The sequence below is a fragment of the Scomber scombrus genome, chromosome 17, assembly GCF_963691925.1.
Source record: "Scomber scombrus chromosome 17, fScoSco1.1, whole genome shotgun sequence".
Classification (NCBI taxonomy): Eukaryota; Metazoa; Chordata; class Actinopteri; order Scombriformes; family Scombridae; genus Scomber; species Scomber scombrus.
In genome coordinates, this window is record NC_084986.1 from 2,613,566 (window position 1) to 2,628,388 (window position 14,823).

General features: G+C 42.4%; 1 protein-coding gene across 1 annotated transcript in view; it reads left to right on the top strand.

Annotated features, from left to right (window-relative positions):
- The window catches only part of cad (carbamoyl-phosphate synthetase 2, aspartate transcarbamylase, and dihydroorotase), a 41,273-nt gene that overhangs the window by 9,998 nt on the left and 16,452 nt on the right, over window positions 1-14,823 (top strand). The window contains 20 exon segments of the mRNA XM_062436799.1: window positions 559-701; window positions 792-923; window positions 1,165-1,398; window positions 2,051-2,272; window positions 2,656-2,844; window positions 3,471-3,595; window positions 4,694-4,827; window positions 5,078-5,190; window positions 6,400-6,411; window positions 6,413-6,565; window positions 7,292-7,377; window positions 7,503-7,749; window positions 8,870-8,968; window positions 9,089-9,313; window positions 10,325-10,507; window positions 10,598-10,816; window positions 11,618-11,785; window positions 11,884-12,066; window positions 13,426-13,530; window positions 14,328-14,573. Coding sequence (XP_062292783.1) covers window positions 559-701; window positions 792-923; window positions 1,165-1,398; window positions 2,051-2,272; window positions 2,656-2,844; window positions 3,471-3,595; window positions 4,694-4,827; window positions 5,078-5,190; window positions 6,400-6,411; window positions 6,413-6,565; window positions 7,292-7,377; window positions 7,503-7,749; window positions 8,870-8,968; window positions 9,089-9,313; window positions 10,325-10,507; window positions 10,598-10,816; window positions 11,618-11,785; window positions 11,884-12,066; window positions 13,426-13,530; window positions 14,328-14,573 — 3,218 coding nt within the window.

Genomic DNA, 14,823 nt, shown 5'->3' on the forward strand with positions numbered 1-14,823 from the left:
GAAGCATATTATTGGTTAGTTTAGTTAGATTTAGTTGTTTATTTCTCTATAGTACTACTACTACTACTACTGCTACCACTAATAATAATAATAATTATGATATATGTATAAAGAGCTTTTCAAAGTACTCAAACATGCTTGACTGACAGTGTGACTGATCTCTCATTTTCATTTCCAAAAACTCATTATTACCAACATAAAGCAACCTTAAATTTATCTTCAGAAATCTGATTCGAGGCCTTTATTAACCAGTTTAATTGATTTTTTTTAATAGATATCGGTTGAAAAGTATAATATCCACATCAAATATAGACCAAATACATTATCTGTCTATTTTAACGAGACTTAAACTCAGTTTTTGTAATAATTTCAGGCGTTTATCAATGAGATTGTGCTTATTAGTACCAATTATGAGTTAAGAATCATGAGCCATACTGCTAGAAATTAAAGGACATTATAATCATAGTAATTCAGTCAATATGTTGTGTATCATTCATTAGAAAAGCTGAATAGGTTGGAGCTCAAAGTGACCGATTACTTTCTGTTTTTGTTAAACAGTGAAGCAGCATCTAACGGAGCATCTCACCTACAAGCATTCCTCGAAGCCTCAAGATGTTCCTCGACCCAGAAAGGTTCTGATCCTCGGCTCTGGAGGACTTTCCATCGGGCAGGCCGGCGAGTTCGACTACTCCGGCTCTCAGGTCTGTCAGAGAAAAGCTTGGCTTGAAGGGGAAATGTTTAGTTTCTCTCTTGTATTCCAGCTGATGTAATGGTGTTTTTTTGTTTTCCAGGCTATTAAAGCTCTGAAGGAAGAGAACATCCAGACTGTGCTGATCAACCCAAACATCGCCACAGTCCAGACCTCCAAAGGGCTGGCGGACAAAGTTTACTTCCTGCCACTCACGTCGGAGTATGTCACTCAGGTAGAAATCAACTCTTATTAACTATAATAAACATAATATGCCAATAAGTGCTAAAGGAATATGTGTGTATATATGCAGAGATTTTCAATACTTCTGGTCTACCACAATATAAAAGATTCATGTATTTGTAGTCGGTACCATAAGAAAAGTTCAGCTCAGTTTCCACAAGACGAAACTAGACATCACAACAGCTTATTCCACGCTGAGTAAAAGCAGCATATGTCCTTCTCTCCTCTCTCAGGTGATAAAGAACGAGCGTCCGGACGGCGTGCTCCTGACTTTCGGCGGGCAGACGGCTCTGAACTGCGGCGTGGAGCTGACCAAGCTGGGCGTGCTGGAGAAGTACAACGTGAAGGTGCTGGGAACGCCGGTGGCCTCCATCGAGATGACCGAGGACCGGAAGATCTTCGTGGAGAAGATGGAAGAGATCAATGAACACGTGGCGCCCAGTGAAGCGGCGCTGTCTGTGGAGCAGGTGAAACAGATCAGGATTTAGTTTTATCTACATTTGATGATATCATAGACTGTATATAAGAAATGGACGTAACATCCGTGACGTCACCCATTGGTTTTTGGACTACTGCTCGGAGGCCAATAGTATCGGATCTTAGCAGCGCCATCTTGAAAATTTCAGGTGCATGCTGGGAAAAATAAAAACAGGGGTTCTACTTATATGGGCATCAGGAGGGGCATGAGGCGCCCTCCTGAACCTGTGAACCAATCAACCTGTCAATCACGACGTAGCCACGCCCTAATGCATACCCTGCTTTATCGTCAAATATAAAATCAGGGAGGCCAACATTTCACAAATGAACATCATACTGCATTGAAGAAGGCTTTAAACTAGCGATTGAGACCATAAACACATTTTGAAAACGTTTACTGAGGTTAGAAATCAAGTGAGAAGTTGGTGAATTCTCCATTGACTTGTATAGAGACGGAAGTCCTTTTGACACCAAAACGGTCGCCCCCTGGTGGCCTTTTGATAGAATGCAGTTTTAAGTTACTTCCGCGTTGGCCTCATTTCAGAGGACCGGAACTCCCCTCCTGGATGATATTTATTCCTCAAGAAAATCTGTTTGTATTTTCTTCTTTGAGGTCTAAATCTGTGTTTTTACCCCCGTTAGGCGGTGGCAGCAGCAGAACGTCTCGGCTACCCCGTCCTGGTCCGTTCAGCATTCGCTCTGGGCGGTTTGGGCTCCGGCTTCGCCAACAACCGGGAGGAGTTGACCTCTCTGGTGACGTCGGCCTTCGCCCACACCTCCCAGGTGCTGGTGGACAAATCTCTGAAAGGCTGGAAAGAGATCGAGTACGAAGTGGTCCGAGACGCCTACGACAACTGTGTCACTGTGAGTAGAGAAGAGATTCTTATAGTTAAATGCCCCATCTGTGGGCATGCTGGAGTGATGTCATTTAAAATATAACTAGGTTTAGAGCTGCACAGTTAATTTGTTGATTTCAACAAAAAATGAATCAGGAACTATTTTGATAATCAATTAATCATTTCAGTATTTTGCTAGTTGCAAATGTGAGGATTTATATCTTACATGATTGTAAATTAAGTATGTTTCGACTTTAGACAGTTGGGTTACTCTTAAGAAATTATAACATTTGCATTTTCAATATATTCTGACACAATGAATGGAGAAAATATTCTGCAGATTAACTGATAATGAAAGTAATAGTTAGTTGCAGTTATACTAACGTGACCTCATTGATTATTCTTGTGTAGGTGTGTAATATGGAGAATATTGACCCTCTGGGCATCCATACCGGAGAATCTATCGTGGTGGCGCCCAGCCAGACGCTAAACGACCACGAGTACAACATGCTGAGGAACACGGCCATCAAAGTCATCAGGCACCTCGGCATCGTGGGAGAGTGTAACATCCAGTACGCTCTGAACCCCGAATCTGAGCAGGTGAAGAAACACACACACAAAGATTCAGACTCTGATACAAGAACAAACCATAGACTGTATATAAAATGGACGTAACAGCCGTGACGTCACCCATTGGTTTGTGGACTGCTGCTCGGAGGCCAATAGTTTTGGATCTGAGCAGCGCCATCTTGAAAATTTCCGTGCATGCTGGGAAAAATAAAAACAGGGATTCTACTTATATGGGCATCAGGAGGAGCATGAGGCGCCCTCCTGAACCTGTGAACCAATCAACCTGTCAATCACGACGTAGCCACGCCCTAATGCATACCCTGCTTTATCGTCACATATAAAATCAGGGAGGCCAAAATGTCCCAAATGAACATCATACTGCATTGAAGAAGGCTTTAAACTAGCGATTGAGACCATAAACACATTTTGAAAACGTTTACTGAGGTTAGAAATCAAGTGAGAAGTTGGTGAATTCTCCATTGACTTGTATAGAGACGGAAGTCCTTTTGACACCAAAACGGTCGCCCCCTGGTGGCCTTTTGATAGAATGCAGGTTTAAGTTACTTCCGCGTTGGCCTCATTTCAGAGGATCGGAACTCCCCACCTGGAACAAACACATACAGATGCTGATGTTTGTGTTAATGATGTTTTTTCAGTATTACATCATCGAGGTGAACGCACGTCTGTCCCGAAGCTCGGCTCTGGCCAGTAAGGCGACTGGTTATCCGCTGGCTTACGTAGCGGCTAAACTGGGACTGGGGATCCCGCTGCCACAACTCAAGTATGTATTTCACTGTAATGACGCTCAATGATGTGCTTATAATTCAATTTCTGGTGTGTCTGTTTTTCTTTAGGTGATATTTGATCCTAAAGAACAGACAAATGTGTATATTTCTTTAATTCTTGGTCATTTATTGGCATCAGATTTGATGGATACCCGTCATACTCTTGAACCTTTGGGATCAATAAAGTATCTATCTCTCCAGCTATCTATCTATCTATCTATCTATCTATCTATCTATCTATCTATCTATCTATCTATCTATCTATCTATCTATCTATCTATCTATCTATCTATCTATCTATCTATTTGTCTGTTCCAGTTTTTCCTTTTCTGTTTGTCTCTTTCTGAATATGATTTAAACATCCTTTTGTAATTTTGATTCATGATGTATGAATAACAGGAAACAACATTTGTTTTGTCTATTAACCTTCTTGTCGTCCTCCCGGGTCAAATTGACCCCGTCTGTTTTGACTGTTCCTTCTTTCCTCCCTTCCTTCCTTCCTTCTTTCTGTCTTTCCTCCCTCCCTCCTTCTTTCCTTCCCTCCTTCCTTCCTTCCTCCCTTCCTCCTTCTTTCCTCTGTCCTTCTTTCCTCCCTCTTTACCTTTCTCCCTCCCTCCTTCCTTCCTTCTTCCTCCCTCCCTCCTACCGTCCTTCCTTCCTTCTTTCCTTCATCTCTTCCTTCTTTCCTTTGCTCCCTTCCTTCTTCCCTCCTTTCCTTCCTTCCTTCTTCCTTCCTCCATTCCTTCCTTCCTTCCTTCCTTCCTTCCTTCCTTCCTTCCTTCCTTCCCTTCCTTTCTTCCCTTCCTTCCTTCCTCCTTTCTTCCTACCTCCTTTCCTTCCTTCTTCCTACCTTCCTTCCTTGACTCGAGGACAACAGGAGGGTTAATAACAATCAAAATTCAACTTCTGACATGTCTGTTTGTCTTTAGGTGATATTTATCCTAAGAACAGAACAATGTGTATATACATTTTTGGTTATTTTTTGGCCACTTTCTCATCTTCATCAACATACATATTTATTTGTCTGTTCCAGTTTTTACTTTTCAGTTTATCTCTCTTTCTAAATACCATTTAAATATCCTGTGTGTCTGCAGGAACTCCGTCACCAACCAGACAACGGCTAACTTTGAGCCCAGTTTGGATTACTGTGTGGTGAAGGTGCCTCGCTGGGATCTGAGCAAATTCCTCCGAGTTTCCACTAAGATCGGCAGCTCCATGAAGAGTGTCGGTAAGAGCCAATAAACACACCGAATCATTAATATTTCATGTGCTTTTGCCTTAATGAATGAATAGATACTGTAATGTTAAGCTGGGATAATAATAGGAAGCTGTAAACTAAATAAAATCAGTAGATCTCCAACAATAAATAGAATCAGAGACATGTTAAATATAAATGAGTGAATTCATAAAGAGCTTCAGTCTATAAAGTGAAATCTGGATTTTTTTACTTTAATGCTTAAACTTTCTGTTCTGCACAGGTGAGGTGATGTCCATCGGTCGTAGCTTTGAGGAAGCTTTCCAGAAAGCTCTGAGGATGGTGGATGAGAACTGTGTAGGATTTGATCACACCATCAAACCTGTGTCTGAACAGGTAAAGAGAGACACTACTCTATTTTTTATTCTTCCATATGATGTCCTTTTTAAACCTGTGTTGAGTTGATCATGGTCAGCTATTGACAGTTTTTGGCTTGCGGCCTTCATCAGAGTCGACATAAAACACATTAAAAGCAGTATTTAAATAGAGTAGTTTAAAAAGCAGTAAAAACATTTTTAAAAAGGTAAAAAAAATCTACAAAAAAGACCCAATTATGTGCATCTAGACACGTGTCATCCTACCAAAATGGGTTGGGTTTATGCTTGTCAACCCAATTTCTTTCTTTTTTTTAACTATATTTAAACACTGCTTTTAAAGTCTTTCATGATGACCCAGATTAAGGCCACAAGCCGAAACGCGTTGATGTAAGCAAAAACCTTAGAAGTAGCTGAAGTTGTGCCAGAAACCTCCAACCATGTTTCTTAGTTTATCAGACTGATGATTAACAGATTTCTAAGCCTTTGTAGGCTCCTCAGGTCATGATATCTGCTCAAAAACTAAAATCTATTGAACCCATTTAACTTTTAGGTCAATCTTTAGCTCTTGTATGAGGTATGTAATGCACAGACAGACCATCAGATTGTGTTATGGTTGCTATAGATACAGGTTGTGTTAGTGTAGGAGGGTCAAACTCATTTTCATTCATTTCATTGATCTGATGTGGGCCGGACCATTAAAAAAATGGAAGGAAGGGGAAAAAAAGGAACGAAAAGAAGGAAAGATTGAAGGAAGGAAGGATGGACAGACAGAATGAAGGGAAGAAGGACAGATGGAAGAAAGGAGGGAAGAAAAGAAAGATGGGAGGAAGGAGAGATGGAAGGACAGAAAGAAAGAAGGGAGGGAGGAAGGAAAGTGGGCCGGATTGGACCCCTCGGCGGGCCGGTTCTGGCCCACGGGCCTCACGTTTGACATCCCTGTGCTTTAGTGTATAAATGAAGAATAACACAAATCACTGCTGACATCAGAGATCCTGCTGGAGACATTTATGAACATGAACAGAATGAGTCTCTAACATGTTTTTAATAAAAGTTTAGAACCAATGACGTGTGAATGAGTCTGTAAAACATCACATTTAGGCTCAATGAGGAAATAAATCCATGTTTTATGTTGTCACGGCAACAAAGAGGAAGGAAAAGCACAACAATGATTTTCTAAATGTCTCTTAATGTGTCCTCTCACCTCTCTCTGATCCGCTCTGCTCACCAGGAGCTGCAGACGGCCGACTGATAAGCGCATCTTCGTTCTGGCCTCGGCGCTGAGAGCCGGCTACACCGTGGACCAGCTCTACGATCTCACCAAGATCGACCGCTGGTTCCTTCACAAGATGAAGAACATCGCCGACCACGAGAAGCTGCTGGAGACCTACAACCAGGTGACCTTTAACCTTCTGTCGTCCTCCAGGGTCTGTTTTCACTGTTCCTTCTTTCCTCCCTTCCTTCCTTCCCTCCCTTCCTTTCTCCCTCTCTCCCTCCTTCCTTCTTTCCTCCATCCTTCCTCCCTACCTTCCTTCCCTCCTTCCTTCCTCCATCCTTCCTCCCTACCTTCCTTCCCTCCTTCCTTCCTCCATCCATCCTTCCTCCCTTTCTTCTTTCCTTTCCTCCCTCCTTTCCTTCCTTCCTTCCTTCCTCCCCCCTTTCCTTCCTTCCTCCTTCCCTCCTTTCCTCCCTTCTTCCTTCCTTCCTTCCTCCCTCCCTCCTTTCCTCCCTTCTTCCTTCCTTCCTCCCCTCCCTCCCTCCCTCCCTCCCCTCCCTCCTTCCTTCCTCCCTCCTTTCCTTCCATCCTCCTTTCCCACCTTCCCTACTTTCCTTCCATCCTCCTTTCCTTCCTTCCTTCCTTCCTTCCCTACTCTCCTTCCTCCCTCCTTTCCTCTCTTCCTTCCTTCCTTCCTTCCTTCCTCCCTCCCTCCTTTCCATCTTTTCTCCCTTCCTTCTTTCCTTTCTTCCCTTCCTTTCTTCCTTTCTTTCCTCCCTCCTTTCCTTTCATTTCCTTCCTTCTTTCCTTCCTTCCCTCGAGGACAACAGGAGGGTTAATAACAGCAGTTTAAACTCCAGTTAAAGTTCAGGTTATTTTATATCTTGATGATGTTTGTTGTTAACAGGATGAGAGCGCCATGCCTCCAGAGGTGATGCGTAAAGCCAAACAGCTTGGCTTCTCCGACAAGCAGATAGCGCAGGCTGTGCAGAGGTGAGTGAAGTCAGAATAGAAACATCTTTAAGAAGAATATCATCCACCTTAATCACAAAAAGGTGTGAAAATAAAATCCAGGTTGTTTTGAACTGTTCTGAGTTTGTCTGTTTTTCCTTCGTCAGCACCGAGCTGGCCGTGAGAAAGCTGCGTCGTGATTGGTCCATCCTGCCGGTGGTGAAGCAGATCGACACGGTGGCGGCCGAGTGGCCCGCCTGCACTAACTACCTGTACCTGACCTATCACGGCACAGAGCACGACCTGGGCTTCGGAGATCAGCACGTCATGGTCATCGGATCGGGCGTCTACCGCATCGGCAGCAGCGTGGAGTTTGATTGGTGCGCGGTGGGATGCATCACGCAGCTCAGGAAGGTCCGTGAGCCGTTAATGATGCTGATACTTGGTCTATGTTGTAAATCCATTTTACTCATTAATGACTTAAATAGCTGCAAGATTATGTTTCCTCATGTTTTATTATTATTCTTTCTAGTTTATCTGCTTGGTTTCATATTAACACTTTAATTCACAGTGGTTGGCTGTAATCAACTGATACATTAGGAAATGGATATGTTGAAATTTGTAATGAATGAAACCCACATACATTTTTATATTGATTTTATGAGATAAAACAGCTTTTGAATGTTTTTTTTCATTCCATTTACTCCACTTATATTTAGTCTCTTCCTTTACTGTTTAAACTTTTTATTTCACCTGTACTTTATTTAACCCTCCTGTTGTCCTCGAGTTAAGGAAGGAAGGAAGGGAGGGAGGAAGGAAAGAAAGGAGTAAGGAAGAAGGAAGGAAGGAACAAAAGGAGGGAGGAAGGAAGGAAGGAAAGGAAGGGAGGAAGGATGGAAGGGACGAAGGGAGGAAGAAGGAAGGCAGGAAAGGAGGGAGGAAAGGAAGGGGGGGAAGGATGGAAGAAGGAAGGCAGGAAAGGAGGGAGGAAGGAAGGAAAGGAGGGAGGAAGAAGGAGGGAAGGGAGGAAGAAGGAAGGAAGGAAAGGATGGAGGAAAGGAGGAAGGAAGGAGGAAGGAAGGACAGGAGGGAGGAAAGGAAAGAAGGAAGGGAGGAAGGAAAGGAAGGAATGAACTATGGAGGAAAGAAGGATGGAAAGAACGAAGGAAAGGAGGAAGGAAGGGATGAAAGAAGGAATGGAGGGAGGGAGGAAGGAAGGAAGGAAAGGAGGAAGGACAGACCGAAGGAAGGAAAGGAGGAACAGTCAAAACAGACGGGGTCAATTTGACCCGGGAGGACGACATGAAGGATAAATATATATATTAATTTAGCCCTAACACTGAAGTGCATCATAATAGCTCCTCTTGTCTCTATGTTCTTACATATTTGTGACTTTAACCTCTTAATCACCTGATTATTAAATACTGACAACCTGATGATTGTTTACTTGATTCTTGTCATATAAATAATGTGATTCTTGACTGTTGGAGCCATTAAATGAATATGAACTGATGTCTTATGATATTTATTGCAGATGGGTTATAAGACCATCATGGTGAACTACAACCCTGAAACCGTCAGCACAGACTACGACATGTGTGACCGGCTCTACTTTGATGAGATCTCCTTCGAGGTAACTACAATAATATACTACCAATAACTATACTACTACTTTAATGTTGTATTACTTTGAATGAAACAGTCTGAGTGTTACTGATCCAGACTCTGAGGTAAATAACTGTTCCCGTCTCAGGTGGTGATGGACATCTACGAGATGGAGAACCCTGAAGGCATCATCCTGTCGATGGGCGGCCAGCTTCCCAACAACATCGCCATGTCTCTGCACCGCCAGCAGTGTCGCATCCTGGGAACGTCGCCCGAGTGCATCGACTGCGCCGAGAACAGGTTCAAGTTCTCCAGGATGCTCGACACCATCGGCATCAGCCAGCCGCAGTGGAAGGAGCTCTCCGACACCGAGGTACGACGCAGACAGAGACAGAGACAGAGACACAAGCAAGCAGGCAGGCGTAGTATAACCAGAGAATAAGGCTGAATTATTGAGAGAAAAATATCTTATAGTGATTATTTAGATTTATATTTCAACTGTGATGTGATTTGTTACATTATTTTAATTGAAAAACATATTAACCCTCCTGTTGTCCTCGAGTCGAGAAAGGAGGGAGGAAGGAAAGGAAGGAAGGAAGGGAGGACAGGAAGGATGGAAGGGAGGAAGGAGGGGGAGGGAGGGAGAAGGAAGGAGGAAGGGAAGGAAGGAAAAAAGGGAAGGAGGGAGGGAGAAAGGAAGGTAGGGGGGAGGAAAGAAAGAGAAGGAGGGAGGGAGGAAGGAAGGACAGAAGGAAGGAAGAAAGGGGGATGGTGGAAGGAAAACAAGGAAGGGAGGAAAGAAAGAAGGAGGGAGGAAGGACAGACGGAAAGAAAGAAGGAACAGTCAAAACAGACTGGGTCAATTTGACCAGGAGGCACGACACAAAGGTGTTAATTTGTTTATTTTTTAAAGTCTGCATGATATGATAAGAAGGTGAGGACCAAAAAGTTAGCTGATTAATTGACAGAATATTATAAATGACTGAATAATCATTTAAATATCTTCTTTTTTTTTTGTATTTGCTAGTTTCAGCCTCTAATGTGAAGATTTGAAGCTTTTCTTTGTCAATTATAAATTAAATATCTTGAGTTTTATGCTGCTGGTCAGATAAAATAAGACATTTAATGACATCACCTTGTTTTCTCAGACATTACATCAGACATTTTCACTGTTTTCACACATTTTATAGACAAAAAGGTTGATTGATAGTTGGATATTTGGCAATAAAAAAATAATCAGCTGCAGCCCTAAATGATGTCAAAACACAATCATCTAGATATTTAGTGTTTAATTCAGAATATAACTGCACATTTCAGTTAAGCGATTATCTGTGAATACCAGGCACACTTATTTACATATTTGATATTTTTCTTCTCCCTGCAGTCTGCTGCTAAGTTCTGTGAGACGGTGGGTTACCCCTGCCTGGTCCGACCCTCCTACGTGCTGAGCGGAGCGGCCATGAACGTCGCGTACACCGACAGCGACCTGGAGAAATACCTGAGCAGCGCCGTGGCCGTTTCCAAGGAGCATCCGGTCGTCATCTCCAAATTCATCCAGGAGGCCAAGGTTAGAAAAAAGAAAAGACTCTACGAAACACGATATGTACAGGAGAGTTATGTGACAGTGGAAAGACTTTAATATGTTTGTGCTCTTCAGGAAATAGACGTGGACGCCGTAGCGTGCGACGGGGTCGTGATGGCCATCGCCGTGTCCGAACACGTGGAGAATGCCGGCGTTCACTCCGGGGACGCCACCTTGGTGACGCCGCCTCAGGACCTGAATCAGAAGACAATCGAGAGGATCAAGATGATCGTTCACGCCATCGGACAGGAGCTGCAGGTCACTGGACCGTTTAACCTGCAGCTCATCGCCAAGGTAACGAACACGAGACGATCCAACGTGAAACTGATGAGAGAAACAGAAAGGGTTCAAATGTTTCAGAGCAGAGAGCTGCTTTCCTTCCTGTCTTCTTTTCCTTCCTTCCATCTTTTCTTCCCTCCTTCCTTCCATATTTCCTTCCTGTCTTCTTTTTGTTCCCTCCATCTTTCTTTCATTCCTTCCTTTCTTCCTTCTGTCCTTCCATCTGTTCTTCCTTCCTCCCTTTCTTTGCTTCCTGTCTTTTCATTCCCTCCATCCATCTTTTCTTCCCTTCTTCCATCTGTCCTTCCTCCCTTTCGTCCTTCCTTCCCTCTTTTCTGCCCTCCTTCCTTCCTTCCATCTTTCTTTCCTTCCTTCCTTCCATATTTCCTTCTTTCCTTTCTTTCCTTCCTGTCTTCTTTTCTTCCCTCCTTCCTTCCTTCTGTATTTCCTTCTTTCTTTCCCTCCTCCTTCCATATTTCCTTCCTGTTCTTTTTGTTCCTTCCTTCCTTCCATCTTTCCTCCCTCACTTTCTTTCCTTCCTGTCTTCTTTCCTTCCTTCTTTTCCTCCATCTTTCCTTCCAGTGAAAGTCAAGCTGGGCCATCGAGCTGAAAAATGTATCAGGATAAAATGTTTAATTTTAATTCATATCATCATTTTTGATGAAGAGCAAAAAAAAAAAAAGAATTTAACCATTTTATGTGATTTGACGCTCAGGAACAACAAAGACTTTTCTTGATATTCAGAATATCAAACATTAAATCACAGGAAGTAGAAACTAACTCTGTATTAAATGTTCTTGTTGTTTCTTCTAACAGGACGACCAGCTGAAGGTGATCGAATGCAACGTCCGAGTCTCCCGCTCCTTCCCTTTCATATCCAAGACGCTTGGCGTGGACCTGGTCGCCCTGGCAACACGGATCATCATGGGGGAGGACGTCGAGCCTGTTGGCCTGATGAGAGGAAAAGGGATTGTGGGCGTCAAGGTAACAAAACCGACTCAAACCAGACATGTTGTATTGATACTTCGTTCCCTGTGTTTTTTATTTATTCCTCCTAACCCTCACATGTTCCTCCACTTCAGGTTCCTCAGTTCTCGTTCTCTCGGCTGGCCGGAGCGGACGTGGTGCTCGGGGTGGAGATGACCAGCACGGGAGAAGTCGCCTGTTTTGGGGAGAACCGATACGAGGCGTACCTCAAAGCCATGCTGTCCACAGGCTTCAAGATCCCCAAGAAGAACATCCTGCTGTCCATCGGCAGCTATAAGGTATGTTTGTAGGAGGAGACGGACATCAGCAGGAAAGTTTATTTTTAACCATAAAACAGAAATACACTTAGGTGAATTTGCATTTTGCCGATGTGAACATTATGAGCCAGCTGGCAGTTAAAATAATACATTATAGTGCAACATGGGTCTAAAAGCAGATTTGCAGTCTTGCATTAATGTCATAAACTGTATATAAGAAATGGACGTAACATCCGTGTTGCACCCATTGGTTTGTGGACTGTTGCTCGGAGGCCAATAGTATCGGATCTGAGCAGCGCCATCTTGAAAATTTCAGGTGCATGCTGGGAAAAATAAAAACAGGGATTCTACTTATATGGGCATCAGGAGGAGCATGAGGCGCTCTCCTGAACCTGTGAACCAATCAACCTGTCAATCACGACGTAGCCACGCCCTAATGCATACCCTGCTTTATCGTCACATATAAAATCAGGGAGGCCAAAATGTCCCAAATGAACATCATACTGCATTGAAGAAGGCTTTAAACTAGCGATTGAGACCATAAACACATTTTGAAAACGTTTACTGAGGTTAGAAATCAAGTGAGAAGTTGGTGAATTCTCCATTGACTTGTATAGAGACGGAAGTCCTTTTGACACCAAAACGGTCGCCCCCTGGTGGCCTTTTGATAGAATGCAGTTTGAAGTTACTTCCGCGTTGGCATCATTTCAGAGGACCGGAACTCCCCGCCTGGTTTAATGTAGAAATAAACTGCAGATTTTATCCAAACAAGTTTCTTACTTACTTGATGTGTTTTCAATAAAAAATACCTTAACTTCATTTTCTAAAGCAAGAAATAAACTATTTCTATTCCCATAAACCAAGAAATCCTTGTAGAACCTGATAATGTTATAAAAAAAACCTCATAACTCAATAAAAAATGTAATAAAACCTGATAATGTAATAAAGTGCATTTCCCAATAATGTAACAATCTCTGTATAGCGATGATGTAATAAATTATAACATTATTGGGTTAACTTTATTTTTGCAGAACCTAATAATGTAATTTACATTTTAATAACATTAGTACATTTTTTATTGAGTTATGAGGTTTTTTATATTACATTATTGGGAAATTATTACATTATCAGGTTCTACAATCCTTCACAAAACTACAGAATAGTGTTTTTTGGGTTATTTTGTTTCTCACCAGTGAATAAATACAATAATCAAACTGTTCAGAAAGCAATAAATTGATTATTTATTGCAGAAATACAAATAATACAAACATTTGAGGCATAAAACATGAAATAAGAATCCTTGTAGGTCACTTCCATTCTGTTTATTAATCAAATCTTTTCATTTTATTGACAAGTTTTTGTGTTGTTGTGTTTCTATAGAACAAGAGTGAGCTGCTGCCGACTGTGCAGGCTCTGGAGTCTCTGGGTTACGACCTGTACGCCAGTCTGGGAACAGCTGATTTCTACACAGAGCACGGAGTCAAGGTAACAGACACCTGAAGTTATCAGATAAAAAGTATATTAATAAATCAGGTAATAGAGGTTTAATAGAGCAGGATTTGCAGGTACATTATGGTGCATGTTGAAGAAGAAGGTGATGACATGGAGCAGGAACAGTGATGGGTTTATAATGAGAAGTTTACAATGGCCGCCTTCCAAAGTACTCAAAAAGCATCCTGCACAAATGATATTTAAAGTACATAAAGTAAAAATAATCTGTGGGGAAACAAACCTGCTTTTTTTAACGTGCATACATTGAGCTTTGTCCTGCAACATGTGCATACAACTGTGGACTAGCTGTGTATTGCTAATAAAAGTATTAAAAAATGCAGTTTTTAAAGTTTTTCATCATAAGATTAAATAATAAATAATGACAGTTAAACTTGTAGCTACTGATTCAGGATTATTTAATCTTAATGTACCTTTTTGTCCAATAAAACAATAGTGACAGCCAGATCTCAACGTTATGAAGACTAAAACAGGTAATTAACAATACTGAGAAGGATCAACTGAGCTGAAACTAGACAATTAATAAAGGAGTAGTTTACCAGAATTTACATTTAGCCTTTAATTCAGTCAGAGATATGAGATTCCTCTGCAGACGGTGCAAGTTTGATCATTTCTAGTGTTAAAAATAAAGGCTGTCATCCACAAGCTGAGCAGTTACATACTAACGAGTCCTAAAATACTCAAATAACTCGACAAAACAAGCAGAGACTTAAACAAACAGCCTTTCTGTCGTCTCCTCTGACCTTCTTCTCCCGTCTGATTCGTCCTCTCAGGTGACGGCGGTGGATTGGCCCTTCGAGGAGGAAGAGAGCGACTGTCCCACCAAGGAGAAGCAGCGCAGCATCATGAACTACCTGGAGGAAAACCACTTCGACCTGGTCATCAACCTCTCCATGAGGAACAGCGGCGGGCGCCGGCTGTCGTCCTTCGTCACCAAAGGCTACCGGACGAGACGCATGGCCATCGATTACTCCGTGCCTCTCATCATCGACATCAAGTGCACCAAACTCTTTGTTCAGGTACGTCGAGATCAAATCAATCATTTAATCTGGTAAATTGTCTGTCCTTGCTTCCTTCCTTCCTTCCTTCCTTCCTTCCATTCGTCTGTCATTCCTTCTTTCCTTCCTTCCATTCGTCTGTCATTCCTTCCTTCCTTCCTTCCTTCCTTCCTTTCATCCATCTTTCCTTCCTTCCTTCTTTCCTTCCTTCCTTCCATTCGTCTGTCATTCCTTCCTTCCTTCCTTCTTTCCTTCCTTTCATCCATCTTTC